At 33.9% G+C, this 15,331-nt stretch overlaps 3 protein-coding genes and 1 pseudogene across 4 annotated transcripts; 1 reads left to right on the forward strand and 3 right to left on the reverse strand.

The window, feature by feature from the left end:
• Window positions 1-1,517: 1,517 nt before the first annotated feature.
• LOC106311127 lies at window positions 1,518-2,152 on the reverse strand (annotated as a pseudogene).
• Window positions 2,153-3,256: 1,104 nt separating this feature from the next.
• LOC106310025 (nucleolin 1-like) lies at window positions 3,257-5,164 on the reverse strand. Of its 2 annotated transcripts, none has more exons than XM_013747218.1 (5): window positions 4,994-5,164; window positions 4,658-4,728; window positions 3,898-4,221; window positions 3,697-3,834; window positions 3,257-3,616 (listed from the first exon to the last, which is right to left on the reverse strand). In XM_013747218.1, exons 1-5 carry the CDS (start codon window positions 5,075-5,077, stop codon window positions 3,385-3,387), a joined length of 849 nt encoding a protein of 282 aa, XP_013602672.1. In that variant the 5' UTR covers window positions 5,078-5,164; the 3' UTR covers window positions 3,257-3,384. The 2 variants fall into 2 exon arrangements, with proteins under 2 accessions (XP_013602672.1, XP_013602673.1); XM_013747219.1 differs by having other exon boundaries at window positions 3,259-3,616; window positions 3,697-3,816.
• Window positions 5,165-8,132: 2,968 nt separating this feature from the next.
• Window positions 8,133-10,666, forward strand: LOC106309392. The gene is made up of 8 exons (XM_013746418.1): window positions 8,133-8,373; window positions 9,033-9,147; window positions 9,224-9,348; window positions 9,659-9,740; window positions 9,847-9,958; window positions 10,036-10,199; window positions 10,296-10,416; window positions 10,481-10,666. Exons 1-8 carry the CDS (start codon window positions 8,133-8,135, stop codon window positions 10,664-10,666), a joined length of 1,146 nt encoding a protein of 381 aa, XP_013601872.1.
• Window positions 10,667-13,814: 3,148 nt separating this feature from the next.
• LOC106311315 lies at window positions 13,815-14,944 on the reverse strand. The gene is made up of 4 exons (XM_013748515.1): window positions 14,912-14,944; window positions 14,457-14,783; window positions 14,204-14,383; window positions 13,815-14,128 (listed from the first exon to the last, which is right to left on the reverse strand). The coding sequence occupies exons 2-4, from the start codon at window positions 14,778-14,780 to the stop codon at window positions 13,916-13,918; spliced, it is 717 nt and encodes a 238-aa protein (XP_013603969.1). The 5' UTR covers window positions 14,781-14,783; window positions 14,912-14,944; the 3' UTR covers window positions 13,815-13,915.
• Window positions 14,945-15,331: the final 387 nt, after the last annotated feature.

Genomic DNA, 15,331 nt, shown 5'->3' on the forward strand with positions numbered 1-15,331 from the left:
TTTCCACTACTCCAGCTCAAACACGCTTAACTCTGGAGTTCTAAACGGATGTGTGACGGAAAAGGTAAGTCAACTTTGGTGACATAGGTAGCCAAATCAATTCTCTTAAGCCTTTTCACATATCACAACTCGGGATGTTACAAAAACTCTTAACATTACTAAAGGTGATCGGTTCCAAGGGACTGCATGCACTAATTTATATATAATGCTAATTAATTTATAGTACTAAATCTGGACAATGCTAAAACAAAAGTGTATAGAAGTTGAAAAGAATTTTTCGACATTGCTCATTCTTTATCTTGACTTAAAGAGTTATGAGTGTAGCTATATTTAAATATTAAACTAATTAAAAAAAAAACAGAAGTATGAAAATATATACGGCATAGCTACCAATACTTATTGGCAATGAAGACGGTGTTAATATAGACTAATGCTAACAATTATCATACATACACAAATGTGAAAATTAAATTCACAAGCAAGAACAATGTCGTCATGGATGGAGGATTGCCGAGCAATAGAAGGTAGTGAAGTGGTGATAGCACACTCAGGTAGAACGGATGTGTTGATATCAAGATTTGGAGAGAATCTCAAGGGAGGAATCTCTGTGACTGGCTTGGAGGAGAGATGGACCATAGATGATATGGCATTCGACGTGCCTGGCCTCTCCATCGATTGTTTTATTTCTCCTAAGGAGATGAAGATGGATTTTTACCACCAAGATGGTCCAAAAACGTTTCCGGAGTTATTAGATGAGCGGCAAAAATTGTAAAATAAAAAAACGTCACAAGAATTAGTATAGAAAATTGTATAAGGGTGATTTTAATATCAAAACGCTTATGGTCAAAACGTTTATGGTCAGGGCTCTGTCTGTTGACTATCTTGACATACTACAACCAGCTGCTTTACAAATAATAGATTTACGCAAACTTGGGAATCAATCAAAAAGACTACATTACGTGTAAAATGTCCAAAACTCATGTAATTCTTCTTTTACCAAAAAAAAAAAAAAACTCATGTAATTCTATTACATATTGTTCATATGAATCATATCAAACGTTACATACCTAAGAAATAAGAGTTTTCTCATATTATGCATGTGTTAGAACACGAAACCACATTGCTACCGATGCATACAATTGAGCAACGTGTTTATGTTACATTCAGGTTTATTACGGGCTTCCAACTTAAAACCAATTGGTGATTAGTGGATTGGCACTAACTCTTTATATATTATTTAATGTCCCTTAGAATTCCCGATGTGGAATATATATCCCTAATAGTTTATTACATGATTTATCTGTAGTAGAATATATAAGCATACTATTCTACTATGCCTTGTATGGCTTACAAAACTTTGAAAGATATTTGTTTGTAATATAAATATACTTCCATATGAATCTTTCTCATATTCCAAACATCAAATCAACACTCGTTAAAGGAAGAAAAAAATCGAAGAAAGCTTAGCAATCCAAGGGAACAAAAGACCACACACAACTCCGAGATCCGCGCTTGGCCTATCTGGTGAACTTCTTCTGGAACTGTGTGAGGACCGGGTAGATATTCTCAAAGGCTTTGTAGGTCTCCTCTCTCTTCTTGGCTCCAGTGATAGCAATCTTTCCAGACACAAAGATTAGTAGCACAATCTGTGCTCCTTTCATTCCTTTCATCCCTCTGATCCTGTAAATAAGACCCGGAAACATCTCCGGCTCGTAGCTTGCGAAAGCGTGGTGATAGTAGGCAAGACCTTCAAGCCATATAGGAAACTTCACATCACAAGAAGCTACGATGTTCTGAATCTTGAAATCTTTGAACTTTGCTTGGAATCCAAGTTTCTGAATTATATATCCTAGCTTACTTCCTAGCCGCGCGCCAGCTTGGAGGAGTCTTCGGTCTTGGCTCCGGTACAGACCATTCTTCCCGAGGCAAATATCAACGCTGTGGTCTTCGGTTCCCTTATCCTCATGATCACAGCAGCAAAACGTTTAGGGTTATATTCGGCGTTACGTGCTTGCAAAGCTATCGCTTTTAGGTCAAGCTTGCAGTCCAAGTTAACTGTAGAGACGATGTTTTGAAGAGTGGGAACGATCCCTGAAGGATGATTGATAAGGTCCACTGGTTCACTACTCCCTTCAAAATCTTGATCACTCATTCTCCACGATCAAATTCAAAATTCAATGTCTTGGTTCTTCCTACGTACACGAAATACAGGGTTTCGTAGAAACCGAAAAGATTAGAAACGATGAAGCTTTTTAAGACAAAGATTTGATAACCGGGGAGATTGGTGTTCACACAAGGAGACTGGTTTCGTTCTCTCGCTTAAAGCTCAGAGAGGTTTTTGATTTGTGAGAGGCCACCGACTTGCGTTTTGGAATTGGAACCTTATAGAGTTGTATACCGAGGGTGTTTCAGCGTAATCAAGAGTTTTTTCCTTTTTATAAACTCATTTTCCTATTTCTAATAAATATATACTGAACAATGAACATATCTGTCAAATTCATTAAGCAGCTACTTTTTATTCTGTGAATAAAAAATACCTACTTTTTTTTTATTCCAACGAAAAATTATGCACATATATGACTTTATTTTAACGATTCTCTAGTATCCAACTGAATTACTGATGTACGGAAAACCTCCAACGAAATTTGACAAAGCTTAATCGAATTTTAGCCACATTATTGGATGTTTCACGATATTTTTTCATTATTGAATGACTGATGTACGGGTCTCTCTCATTAGTCATGTTCTTATCAAATAACACGAATAGACCTAGTTGATCTATCAACCCACCCAAAGACATATTGATTTTGAGTCAATGGGCTTCTGACTCTTTTTCCACACAAAATAAACATTTCCAGTCAAAATAACAGAGTTAATAAAATACTTTTACAGTCTCATACTAATAATAGGACGAAAAGAGGATTGAACATTCGTATTTAGCAGTTCAGCGTGGAACAAGACTGCTTGATTATTTATGATCCGTCTCCCCTAAACTTCGAATGTAAATTTAATCTGTCCGTGATATCATCACACAAGAACTGTCATGATTGTTGATAATTTATTTACATGCTAGGCGGTTTTTGTTGTCGTTATTGATGGGTGATTCGTAAATAATTCTCCAACGGTAAATTCTTTCTTGAACCAAATAAGATAAAGTCGGTCGAGAAGAGTCTTGTAAGTTCTACATTCTCTGTTATAATCAAATGATTAAAAAAAACTGTCCATTGTGAAATCAATCTAAAGAGTAGTAATTAAACAATATCCGAAATATAAGTTTTTTTTGTAGTAATTAAACATATCCGAAATATAAGTTTTTTTTTTTGTAGTAATTAAACATATACTAAACCGAACAAATAAACAAGCCGAAATTCATTAAATAAAATACTAAACCCGAATTCCTCTCACATCTGATGTGTTTGTTCCCCCCCTTGTCTTTGCGAGAGTAGCTAACCTAAAACGGTAACGCAAACGGGTCCAGCCACTAGCTCCAGCGGGTTCTTTGGGCTTTGGATAGGGCAAGGCCTTGACCACCAGTGTGCAGCCTCCTAGGTCAGATCCAGACAGCTGAACCGCACGGTGGTTGGAGCCTGGTCCGTAGAAATATACGAGGGCACGGCTGATAAAAAAAAAAAAAAAGATGGTTACTAAGCGAATTGGGTTTTGTAACAAAACTGGAGAAAGGTTCTAACTTCTAACCTGTTGAGAAGGAAAACATCGGTAATCTCGCCACATGTGGAGAAATGGTTACTCAAAGCATTCTTGATATCATCTCTAGGAAGAGAAGTGGCATATCCAGTCACGGATACGCCTTCGCTACTGCAAGAGTAAAAAAAACTGCATTGTATTAACACAACTTGCGTAAGTAAGAAAATGTGAATAGCATAAATAATAACTTACCTGTTTCTCATATCATGTGCAACGTGCCTAGCAGCGAGTACATCAGTACTCAACCCAGTGCTGAGGTCACTGAGTCCTGGAGGCAAACTCGTAACGACAATCTTCTTTCCTCCAATATCACTTCCATCGAGTTGCAAGGCTTTGTCTCCTGCGCCTTCTCCACGCAGGATAACAATGCACGACCTCTGGAGCTCATTTGTTACTGGATCGCTGCGAATCTGGATGTTGTGGACTTCTCCACATGCCTTGAAAAGACTCTCCAAAGCCCGGTAGAGTTCAATGGGTTGAAGGGAAGTGTCGTACCCTTCAACACCGATCCTTATCCTGAATTTTTAAATAGAACCAATTAGCAAACACATTTGAAAGTGAAGTTATTTTATTTCTCTTTTATTAGCAGGTCGAACAAAAAACCAAAGATTCAAACAACGAAGGCCTAGCTACTACAATCAAAACGACCAAGAACATCAAGCAGAGAATAAAATAAAAAATTAAAGCAGTGGTTGGAATCAGACTTCTCACTTCAAACTAGCCACAGCATGTCATTCAGAATCATAAATATATACACATATATTAGCTAGACAAAAGCTGGATATTCCCAAGAATATAGCTATTCAATTTAAACCAAATAATAGAAAATTTATTGGTATCAACATTACACAAAAATGGTTTTTTTTACACAAAAACCAATGGTTTTTTTGTTCGACCTGCTAATTATCTATCAACATTACACAACAACAAAAAAACAGAAATTTATTTTCACCTGCTTTTGACGTAATCATAGTACGACTTCACGACCTCTAGATGTGCATCAGCGGAGAACGGCCTCTTCCACTAAAATTATTAAAAAAAATGTAATTAGAATCCTTTAAAAAGTATATACATATGTATTATTAATTTAAAAAGTACAATCGCCGACAAAAAAACAAGAACAAAAGAGTTAGGAGAAGGTTTGTGTAAGAGAGATAGAGAAGAAACATGCACTAAGTTTGGGAAGAAACATGCACTAAGTCTTTGAAGCTCTGAACAATAATCAAAAGCAAAGAAGGAGAGGGCCAAAGTGACGACGCGTTAGATGCGCGGAGAAGAAAAAACTCACCGTGAACGGAGCAGAAACCCGAGGAGAGGATCTGGATCTCTCCATCGACTCCTTGACAAAATTGGCGAGAGGAGATCCTTCCATGGACGATAAGATCGATGCTTTTGTCTCTACGGATTTTAGGAAGAATATCTTATTTTCTGACTCAAACTTTCAGGGACTTTATACTTTTTTTTTTTTTTGTCATTTAAAGGTTATTATTAATATAAATTTATAGTTAAAGCGAAAACATTCTTTTTTCTTTTTGTACTTTGGAAAAAAGATAGTGGATGGTATTTGTGGTAAAATTCTAAAGAGTCGTGTAGAGAAAATGAAGTTTTTTTTGGAAAGAGAAATGTAAAACGCAAATATATATTTTTGTAGGTTGAAGAAAAATATATTGGAGAGCTTTTCTTGTAAAATAGTGGTTAGAGAAAATTAAAGTCTTTTGAAGAAGTAAAAGAAAAGTAAAAAAGCTAAAGAGTGAAAAGTTTTAAGAGGTAAAATAAATGTAAAATGTGAATTATCAATTTTCGTATGTTGAAAGTTAGTTTTTACGGTAAAAGTTTTCACGAAAAAAAGCTAAATTTATCTATTTGGGTACGTTTATGTAATGGAAAGCAAATAAAATAGGAATGGGTATACTAAGTTTAAAAAAAAAAAATATTTCGAACGTTGTAAACAAAAGTTTTCTTTTTCTACAATTAAACTAAAATCCAATTATTTATTTGGGTACGTTGAATATATGTGACGGAGAGCAAAAAGAGTGGGTATACAAGTTAAAAAATTATCTATTTCGGACGTTGAAAAAAGAGTTTTCTTCTTCTACAATTAAACTAAAACCGAAATTTGTACTACCCAATAGTGATTAAAATCTGACTAGTGATAAAGTTAAAAAAAAAATTTGGGTAATTTAATAGAATTGAGTGGAATTTAAATCTACACATAAATCCACTGTTATCGGATTGAGTATTTGGTAAATAAAAATTTAAATCCATTGAAAATCCTTGGTATTCAATATTTTTTAGATTTAGTTAGAATTCAGTTATCGTGAATTTTAATAGAATTCAATGTATCTTTTTGACTAAAACAAATCTACTTTTTTCATCAAGACTTTGAAGAAAATGAGACTTGGATATCTTTTCCATCAAATTACTTGCATACTTCGATTCCAATATTTATTCCAATTACCCAATACAATAATGGGTCATTTAATTAAATCATAACTAATTAAAAAATTGTAACTGATCCTTAATATGAGTCAATTTGTAACTGATCCTTAATATGAGTCTTTCCTCACCGACTACAAAAGAGTTTTTGGGGATACGTGTCATACGTGTCAGCAAATAAGCGAGGAAAGGTGGGTTTTTTTTCTTACTCTCTATCTTTTCTTTCTTTGTTTATTTATTTTTTTCTTTGTTTTTTCTTTATTTATTCGTTACACTCAGTTTGATGTTTCAAAGTTCTAACAAACCGAAGATAACATAAGTTCACATGTGGATCTCACGTATTCTACAGATATCCCTACAAATATCGCTAATATGATGGGTGTTCGAACTAAATTAGTGATAGACAAATGCATCAACAAGTGAAAGCTGATTTGGTTGAACATATATGACGTAAATTTGGACGTGATGAAGACGACAACTGAGCTCGAATATCATTTATTTTACTAATCTTTGTTTTTATGTTTTCTTATTTTAAAACCTATGTTGAAAATTTTATCTTTTGATACATTTTATTAAATAAATAAATTTTATCTTGTAATTTTTTTTTTTTAACTCTTAATTTAAAAATCCATCATTGGAGGCACAAAATTGAACAGTTTCTTAACAGGCTTTCTTAGCTCTATTTAAGTACATTTATATATTTAAATAATCTTTAAGAAACACTAATGGGTTTATGTGGATAATCATGCTCTATTATTATTGGTAAAACTCTTTAAGAGGTTCTTAAAGAAGAAAAATATTATATTAATGTATTTATTTTTTATTTTTCTTTATAAAACAGAACCAATTAATATATGACACATATGTGTGTCAGAATAGGAACCGTTTCTTAAAATTACTAATTAAGAACCTTTCAATTTTTTTCTTTCTTAACTTTTTATTATTTTAATTGTTTTAATCATAGGAATCAACAATACTAAAAGCCGAATAAGGAGTGCAGCGAGCATGCCACGTCAGCTTTTATATTCGGACCAATCAGAGACAAGATTTTTTATACGTCAGACGGGCTCTTGCTCCGTGTGGGCTTCATCTGAAAGCGTACCATTCGTGCCATTTGGGCTTTATCGTTCATCCAAAAAGCGTGCCGTTTGGGCTTTGTCGGAGTTATTCTTCTGCGTCTGCTTTTGCCCCTCACCTCTATCACTTTGTCTTCCCCGATCGAAGAGAAACGAAGCCGAGAATCAATCGATCCACTTCTACGCAATCGATATTTTCGTTTCAATCAATCAATAACTCCTTTATGATTTCGTTTCACCTTCCTATTTTCCTCCTTCTTTATATACTGATCTTCTTTTCAATCAAACCAAAACCCTAAAACCACTCCAAGCTTAGACCATGGCGATGAAACGAAATGGGAAGTCTACTGTCTCCTCCGACTCTGATGAGAAAGTTATGTTCTTCAAAGATGTCTCTCTAGGGCCGCATGCAACTCAGTTGCGCTTCCGACTCATCCATTTCTGGGAGGCTCGGAACCCGATCAAGAAGACGCTGATTGGCCTCGAAATGCTCCTCATCGACGAACTGGTAAGTCAATTCTCCAAAAAATAGTTTTGATTCCTTGATATCTATGTTTTCTGAGAATTTTAAACGTTTGTTTAAACTTTTCTATTGCCCCAACAGGTTCATGTATAGGTTTTGTTCATGAAACATCTCTAGAATGTTTCTCTGCTTTCACTGGAGATTCGAGTTTAGGTTTTCTGTTTGATCTTTCGTATAGATATTTTTTTTAAAAAATGCTCTGCTCACATTCAAAATGTTCTGTGTTACTTCTAAATGTTTGTTTTAAACCGTGAGACCTATATTTTCTGAAAATTGTAAACGTTTGTTTTAGCTTCGGAGAGTGAGCTAGGGTTTTGATGAATAAATTTGAAGAATTGTTATGAGATTGGTTTATTAGTTAAAGTAGGGTTCTGGGTTTTCAATCTACTAACATGATTTGTTATTCTTTGCCTGAGATGAAACAAGGATCTGTTTACCGACTCAACAACTTCTACGGTTTGAAAAACAAACCGATGTATCGGGTTGCTGATCATATCGCAACCGTGTCTTTCACGTGGAACTCTGAGATGTCGGTTCTTCACGAGGTTCCCATCTCATTTGATGAAGGCCGTTTCAGGTTTCATTCATATGAAGATTTTGAAGCTAACTGTGATCTCAAAGGTGACCTCTACGGTAAGCTCTCTACTTTAATAAGTCATCTCTCAGTTACATTGGTCTATATTCCTGGTTAGATAATGAAATCTATAATTTTGGGGGGTTAAGTATTTAGTTCGAGTTTTTAGAGTTTTTGTTTGTCTTGAACATCATCTGAAGTGAATTGTGAATATTATTGTAGATTCGGTTTGTTAAGTTACATGTTATATTCCATGAATTTTTATTAACGATCTAACTCTCTTCATGGACATTGTTATAGATGTATTTAGTTCGAGTTTTTAGAGTTTTTGTTTGTCTTGAACATTATCTGAAGTGAACTGTGAATATTATTGTAGATTCGGTTTGTTAGGTTACATGTTACATTCCATGAATTTTTATTATACTTTTACAATTTTTTGTTTGTTTTGAACGTCCTCTGAAGTTATTATTACAAGAGGCACATGCCGATGAGTTGTTTTCAATCATTCGGTTTGTAGTAAAGTTAGTAAGTTAATACCAGGAGTTTTAGTTCAAGTTTTTAGAGTTTTTGGTTTGTTTTGAACATCCTCTGAAGTGAATTGTGAATCTTATTTTAATTCGGTTTGTTAAGTTTTGATTCGGTTTGTTAAGTAACATGTTACATTCCAAGAATTTTTTATTAACCATCTAACTTACACTCTTCTTGGACATTGTAATAGATGTTGTTGGCCACATGAAGTTGGTCAATGGACAGACCCTTATTGAGCGTCCCATCCTTGACGAAGTGGAGATAGCAGCCTCTCGGCGCATTATGGTGCATGTGCAATCACATGAGTAAGTGTATTTTTTATTTTCAAGTCACCATCTCTCGGTAGTTCCTAAATCCGTAAGAGCTTATTTTGTTTTGCAGTGGGCCTGTGATGAAGCTCTACCTTTGGGACCATGCTGCAACCGACTTTTGCAAAAAGTTTAATTCCTATGAAAACACTCCCATAGTGCTTTTGGTCACGACTGTTAACACCAAACGTCTCAGAGGTTGCCATTTCTATCTCTAGACTCATGTTTTCATTGATAATAGTGACACGTTTTCGAAAAAGTTTGCCACTGTTCGCTTATGAGATACTAAGTTATTAAACATTCCAAAAACGTTTTTTTATTTGTCATAGGTTGATAATTTATCATGTGTGACATAGATTATATATTTTTACATCTTTATTAATCATATATAGCATGCCGAGTTAGTCCATAGAAGCAGAGCATTTGTACAACTTATATATTTTCACATTGTCATTTTTATGCATATTTTCACTCATTCGTTTTAAATGTTTCTTTCATTATTGGACAGGTACCCTTGCCCTGACCTCTATGTCCTCCACACGGCTCTTCATGGACTATGACGTCCAACCAACCAAAGATTACTTCACCTGGTATGTATCCAAATCTTCAACATCTACTTTTCACAAGTTCATCTGAAGCGCACACTTACACATATTGCAGTGATTAACTGGAACAGTGCTTTATGTTTTGTATCAGGCTTGCCTCTAACCCAGAGATTGCTAACCAGGTTAGTGCAGAGGTGGTTACTAAACATGAGGCACTGACTATAGCAGAAATATTCTCCTACATGACTCATGAATCTGCAAAGGTAAAAATAAAGCTAAATATTTCTTCCTCCTTTTGAAACGCTTTGATATTTATATCAAATTTTATACACGGTTGCAGGATGCCTTTTTTGAGTGCACGGCTACGATTGATGATGTTGTGCATGGCTCTGCTTGGTACTATATTGGATGCAGTGAGTGCCATGCTAAGGCTACCAAAGGCGCAACTTCATTGATTTGTACGAACACAAGATGTGGGAAGGTTAACACAACTGGTGTTGCACAGTATGTTTTCTCGCCTGAATATTCAATTACTCTTACGCTGATATTAGTTTCTGATTATTAAAATTGTGACGTTGGCTTCTGTTTCTTTCACAACAGGTACCGTGCAAAGATTTCAGTTTATGACAACAGTGAACAAGCTTTTCTTGTCCTACTTGGTGATGCTGGTCGTGAGTTGACTGGGAGACACGCATCCGAGTTAGTTACCAACTACTTTGAGGTAATTGCGCATCAGTTTATACTCTCAAATGATTTAAACTCACGTTATTGTACTTGAATGCAAGGCTAATGAACACGAAGGAGCTGACCATGAGGTGCCTGTCCCGGAAGCTCTAATCAGCATCATCGGACAGACACATAAGTTTTGTGTGAAAGTTACAGATCACAACTTCTCAGGCAATACCCGAGCTATTACTGTCACCAAGATCCTCTCTCTAGACACCCCACCACCCACAGAAGTCTCGGTTTAAAGCAACATTGCTGCAACGTCCTGAGGAAACAGTGAAGACTGGAAACGAAGTGTGTGGAACTTCCAACGGCCGTGGAGACCCTGCAGATGGGGAGAGTAAGAGGATCTCTGCTGATGCTGAGACATCGACAGCTAAGCGCCCAAGATGTTAGAAGTTGAGCTCCCGCTCATCTTATCACGTATTGCATGCTTCAATGATGTTTACGTCTTTTTCAGTTTAAGTATTGACTTATGATTTTCTTTCAGTTGTTTTACTTTTCAGTGTTTTTTTTTCCCTTGAAACATTATGTCTACTTTGCATGATTATCAGCTTATAATCATGTATACTGTTTTATCTATCTGCTTCATCAGAATTACTTTCTCAGTTTATTATTTATGTCTTCAGAAACAAGTTCTAATGTTATTTGATAGCATCTATGACATGAAATGTAAATAGTTCAGAGTTTAGGAGAGGAAAGACATTAATATATGATTTTGTGATTACCATTGACCAATAAATTATCAAATAATATAAGCTACTTACAACCAAGCCGCAGACTTTAGATCCTTATAAGCCAAGAGAGATAGAAAATTCCATGTTCTTATCGTCACAAACATCATCCCAACAATATATAAAGATACTGATCCTTATTTAATTTATTATAAACACACCTACTAAACTGCACCATGTGCAGTAAAGAATTTTTTTAATCTAACTTATATTTAAAAATAAATTTTACAAAATATTATAGATTTTGCTATCTGCTTACTACTATTAAATATAAATTTGATATATAAAAAAACTGCTTAAAATACAAAAAAAAAAACAAGAAATACGCAACTTAATACAAGCTCAACAGAATAATGTATATAGTAATAAGATAAAAACTAATAATTCAGATATACTACCTCGTAGCACCACTTACCAAAATTATATAATAACAGTTGAATCAATAACTTCAGCCATAACCATCATTTTACAAGAGATACATTACTCTGTATATATAAAAAGAGTTACAATACAATTTCACAAGAAAAAACCCTACTCAGTACTAAAAAACGCAAGTTTACTTCAATTTAATCATATTATACAGAAAAATCCGGACGTAGCCCGGAAAAACCTTCTAGTTTGTGTTAAGAACCCATAAATAATCATGCTCTAACTGATTCAAAATATATACTGATCCTTTATATTAAATTAGGAGAGTAGGAGTAATAATATACAACTAGCTACCATAGATACTAACTGATTACATGTATTGAATCAGAACTCTCTATTGGTATCTTAGCTCTCCAATAATCATTTGATTTTAACATGAACTATCTAAATAATCAGAAAGAGATACATGAGTTTAATTAAGTACTGGATGCAAGAAAAAAAATGATGAATGAAGAGTTTGTGGTTAAAGTGTGGGTTGATATAGTTTTTGCGGTAAAAGTAGGTTGAAGAAATAAAGTTTTCTGGTTAAAAGTAAAAAAAAATCTATATATATGTTCGTTGAAAGAATGGGACGGAGAGCAATTAAGGTAAAAATTTAAAGTTTATGTAATAAAATCAATTACTTTAGTTATGCTAATATATTATATTTAACCAAAATTACATTCTTAAGAAAGTCTTATACTTTCAAAAACAGAAATTAATTACTTCAGCATGGTAATATATTATATTTAACCAAAATTATGATTTTTAAAAAATATTATATATATATATATATATATATAATTTATTAATGTCTAATAAATAAAACATTAAACTATATTTACTTATAAGAATACTACAATTATTTTAAAATTATATGATACATTGGTTATATTTAAAATATTTAATCTAAAAATAGATATATAAAAGGTATGAAATAAAAGTAAAACTACCAGTTATCAAATCTAAAAGTTAGTTTTTATGTATTCTTTTGGTGAACCCAACATTATATGTCATATTGACCAAAAAAATTATAACTTAATGTATAAGTAGAATTATAATTATGAAAAATTATTAGTTACTCATAAAAATCTGTATATATAAATAAATAAACAGAAAATATAAAATAACTGGCTTGTTATATATCATAGATTTTTTTTAAGTGATAAAACTAATAAATTTTATTTATTTAATAGTTAATAATTTTTTATTTTTTTGATAATCCAGGGGTTCCCCACTTACGTGGATCATTCCCCTGGGCCCGGTTAGGCAGCGGTCCACTTCACCCGGGAGGGTTTTACCTGGGATGGAGACAAGGCTCAACACCCAGTACCGCATTTGATGACAAGATGGGCAGTTCCCCTCCGCCTGGCGTCGAACCCGGGAGCATGACAATTGGCCCCCAAGACCCTTACCAAACGAGCTACCACATCCCGTCATAGTTAATAAATTTTATTTATTTAATAGTTTAAAAGATAAAATTATGTATTGTTGTGGTTACGAAACATTGTCATTAACATGTATGCCACATCATTTTAATATATATTGCATACAAAACTAAAAATATGAAAGATTAAACATAACGGGAGTAATCAGGACATGCAGAAACAGTTCCAGGAAAAAAAAAGACATGCAAAAATTCTGAAAGCCATTAGTCCCAAAAAAAAAGACATGCAGTACATAACTGAAAACTATGTTGGCAATTTATAATGGTTTTCTTTTGACTTTATTGTGACGGTCCTAGTTGTCTCCATAACTAGGTCGTTTTCCATTTTCCATTGTATGAAAAAAATATTTTTTTCATATACAAAATACAATTTTTTTTACTTATTATTTATGGTTGTGACGCAAAAAATTCCTAACTGTTCAAGAACTGTATGTTATTACGGTACTGTTACCACACTAATCTTCAAGAGGCATTGACTACTTAGCATTGAAAAGATTTTTTTGGAGTGACCCACTTTTAGTTATGAATCAGTTAGTTCTTTTTTTTTTTTGATAAAAGAATCAGGTAGTTCTTTCTTACCGATAATGCCATTTAGAACCAAAATACAGAAACAGAATCCTTCACGCGTTTCAGTAAGTGATTAGGTCTTTATCATAATGGTTGCATTGGCTTTGTCTAGTAGACACAAACGAATATTTGCAATTTAATAATTATAGTGTTCACATATTATGCATTCTCATATAGTTTTATTAGAAGCTGAAACTTTTTTTTTTATGGATGACACATTACACCAAAAAAAAAAAAGCTGACACATTACACCAAAAGTAATAGATATCGCGATTATATAGATAGGGGGTAGAGGTAGAAGCATCACCATAGCAGGCTCTAGATCATTTCGGCACCGATCACATCATTATATATGCTCCGATTAACTCCACAAACTGATCAATGACTCCCATGCCCAATTCAACGTGCATGAAACCACCGTCGATTAAGCCAGAACTGTCTCGAAACCTGACATAAGGAACTCCTTGAGACTTGCCTATACCAGTAGCAAACATAGCATGGCAACCTGGGCAATGAGAAAGCAGTTCCGTGATAGTTGGACAATATATCTTCTGCAAAAAAAAAAATTAAAATAAATGAAACTAAAATTCAAGTTAACAGCAAAATATATATAGCTTTCAACTCACGTTTTCAGGGAAGTTTCCAGGGGCTAAGAACTCAGATAGAGAAGCATAGTTTGGGATGGAAGCAGTAACTGGGGAATAAGTCATTGCATCAAGAAATTTAGTTTCAAACTCTTCAGCATTCCGATATAGATCAAGAGTATGAACTATCATATCCGTAACAACGAACCTACGGATTCCAGTCTATATAGAAAAAGAAAGAAGAGGTAGTTATTATCATACAAAAAGAAACCAAGTATAAGTTACATTTACTTACTGGAAGTGGTATTGCCGGGAGCCTTAAAAACTGAGCAAACAATCTTTGATAATCATCATCCAGGACCATACCCTCATACATCAGGAAGGGCTTAACCGATTCGAGGAAATGGATGCCCAACGTGTCTGTTAGCGTAGAAAACTCGCTCATGTACTGGACCAAGTATGTCACGGAGAGAGACTCTGGACCAATCAAGTTCGCAATGCGACAAGCCGCATTCATGTGCCGCATAAGAGAATACGCCCAACCGGTGTTATAAAACTGTACCCACGGGAAGTCGTCGACGATTTGATTAACATCTTCCCAATTTATGGACAAAGTCATATTCTGCAACAGGAAATCAATATATAAGATTTTTTAAAATCCGAACCAACAGAAATGATATTAAGCAATGTCATTTGTTCATGTAAAAAAGAAAAGAAGAAGAATAAGATCACTAAAAATAAATAACTTACGTATCTTGCTTGAGAGGTAAAAAGTATGTTGAAAAAAATGAGAGTGGAGATTTGTCGTTGAAGTGTGGGTAGATATAATGAATTTTTTTGAAGGAAAAAAAAATAAAAAAAAAAGTTAAAGAGTTAAAAGTTTTAAGAGGTAAAATAAATGTAAGAAGTGAATTATCTATTTTCGCATGTTGAAAGTTAGTTTTTGCGGTAAAAGTTTTCATAAAAAAAAGCTAAATTATCTATTTGCGTACGTTGAATAAATGAGACGGAGAGAAAATAAGGTAAGAGTGGGTTTACAAGTTAAAAAATTCTCTATTTTGGACGTTGAGAAAAGAGTTTTCTTCTTCTACAATTAAAATAAAATCCAAAGTTTTATTACTCAACAGTGATCAAAATCTGACTAGTGATAAAGTTTTTTTTATAAAAAAA

The sequence above is a fragment of the Brassica oleracea genome, chromosome C8 (assembly GCF_000695525.1).
Source record: "Brassica oleracea var. oleracea cultivar TO1000 chromosome C8, BOL, whole genome shotgun sequence".
Lineage (NCBI taxonomy): Eukaryota > Viridiplantae > Streptophyta > Magnoliopsida > Brassicales > Brassicaceae > Brassica > Brassica oleracea.

Excerpts from the sequence above, each read along its gene's own strand:
- LOC106310025 (XM_013747218.1), bottom strand. The coding sequence starts at position 5,077 with ATGGAAGGATCTCCTCTCGCCAATTTTGTCAAGGAGTCGATGGAGAGA. Across the intron at positions 3,835-3,897 it reads GCACATGATATGAGAAACAG|TTTTTTTTACTCTTGCAGTA; the intron begins GTAAGTTATTAT and ends AATACAATGCAG. Across the intron at positions 3,617-3,696 it reads GATGTTTTCCTTCTCAACAG|CCGTGCCCTCGTATATTTCT; the intron begins GTTAGAAGTTAG and ends TTTTTTTATCAG.
- LOC106309392 (XM_013746418.1), top strand. The coding sequence starts at position 8,133 with ATGATTTGTTATTCTTTGCCTGAGATGAAACAAGGATCTGTTTACCGA. Across the intron at positions 9,741-9,846 it reads ACCAAAGATTACTTCACCTG|GCTTGCCTCTAACCCAGAGA; the intron begins GTATGTATCCAA and ends GTTTTGTATCAG. Across the intron at positions 10,417-10,480 it reads TAGTTACCAACTACTTTGAG|GCTAATGAACACGAAGGAGC; the intron begins GTAATTGCGCAT and ends CTTGAATGCAAG.
- LOC106311315 (XM_013748515.1), bottom strand. The coding sequence starts at position 14,780 with ATGACTTTGTCCATAAATTGGGAAGATGTTAATCAAATCGTCGACGAC. Across the intron at positions 14,384-14,456 it reads TCCCGGCAATACCACTTCCA|ACTGGAATCCGTAGGTTCGT; the intron begins GTAAGTAAATGT and ends TTTTCTATATAG. Across the intron at positions 14,129-14,203 it reads CTGGAAACTTCCCTGAAAAC|AAGATATATTGTCCAACTAT; the intron begins GTGAGTTGAAAG and ends TTTTTTTTGCAG.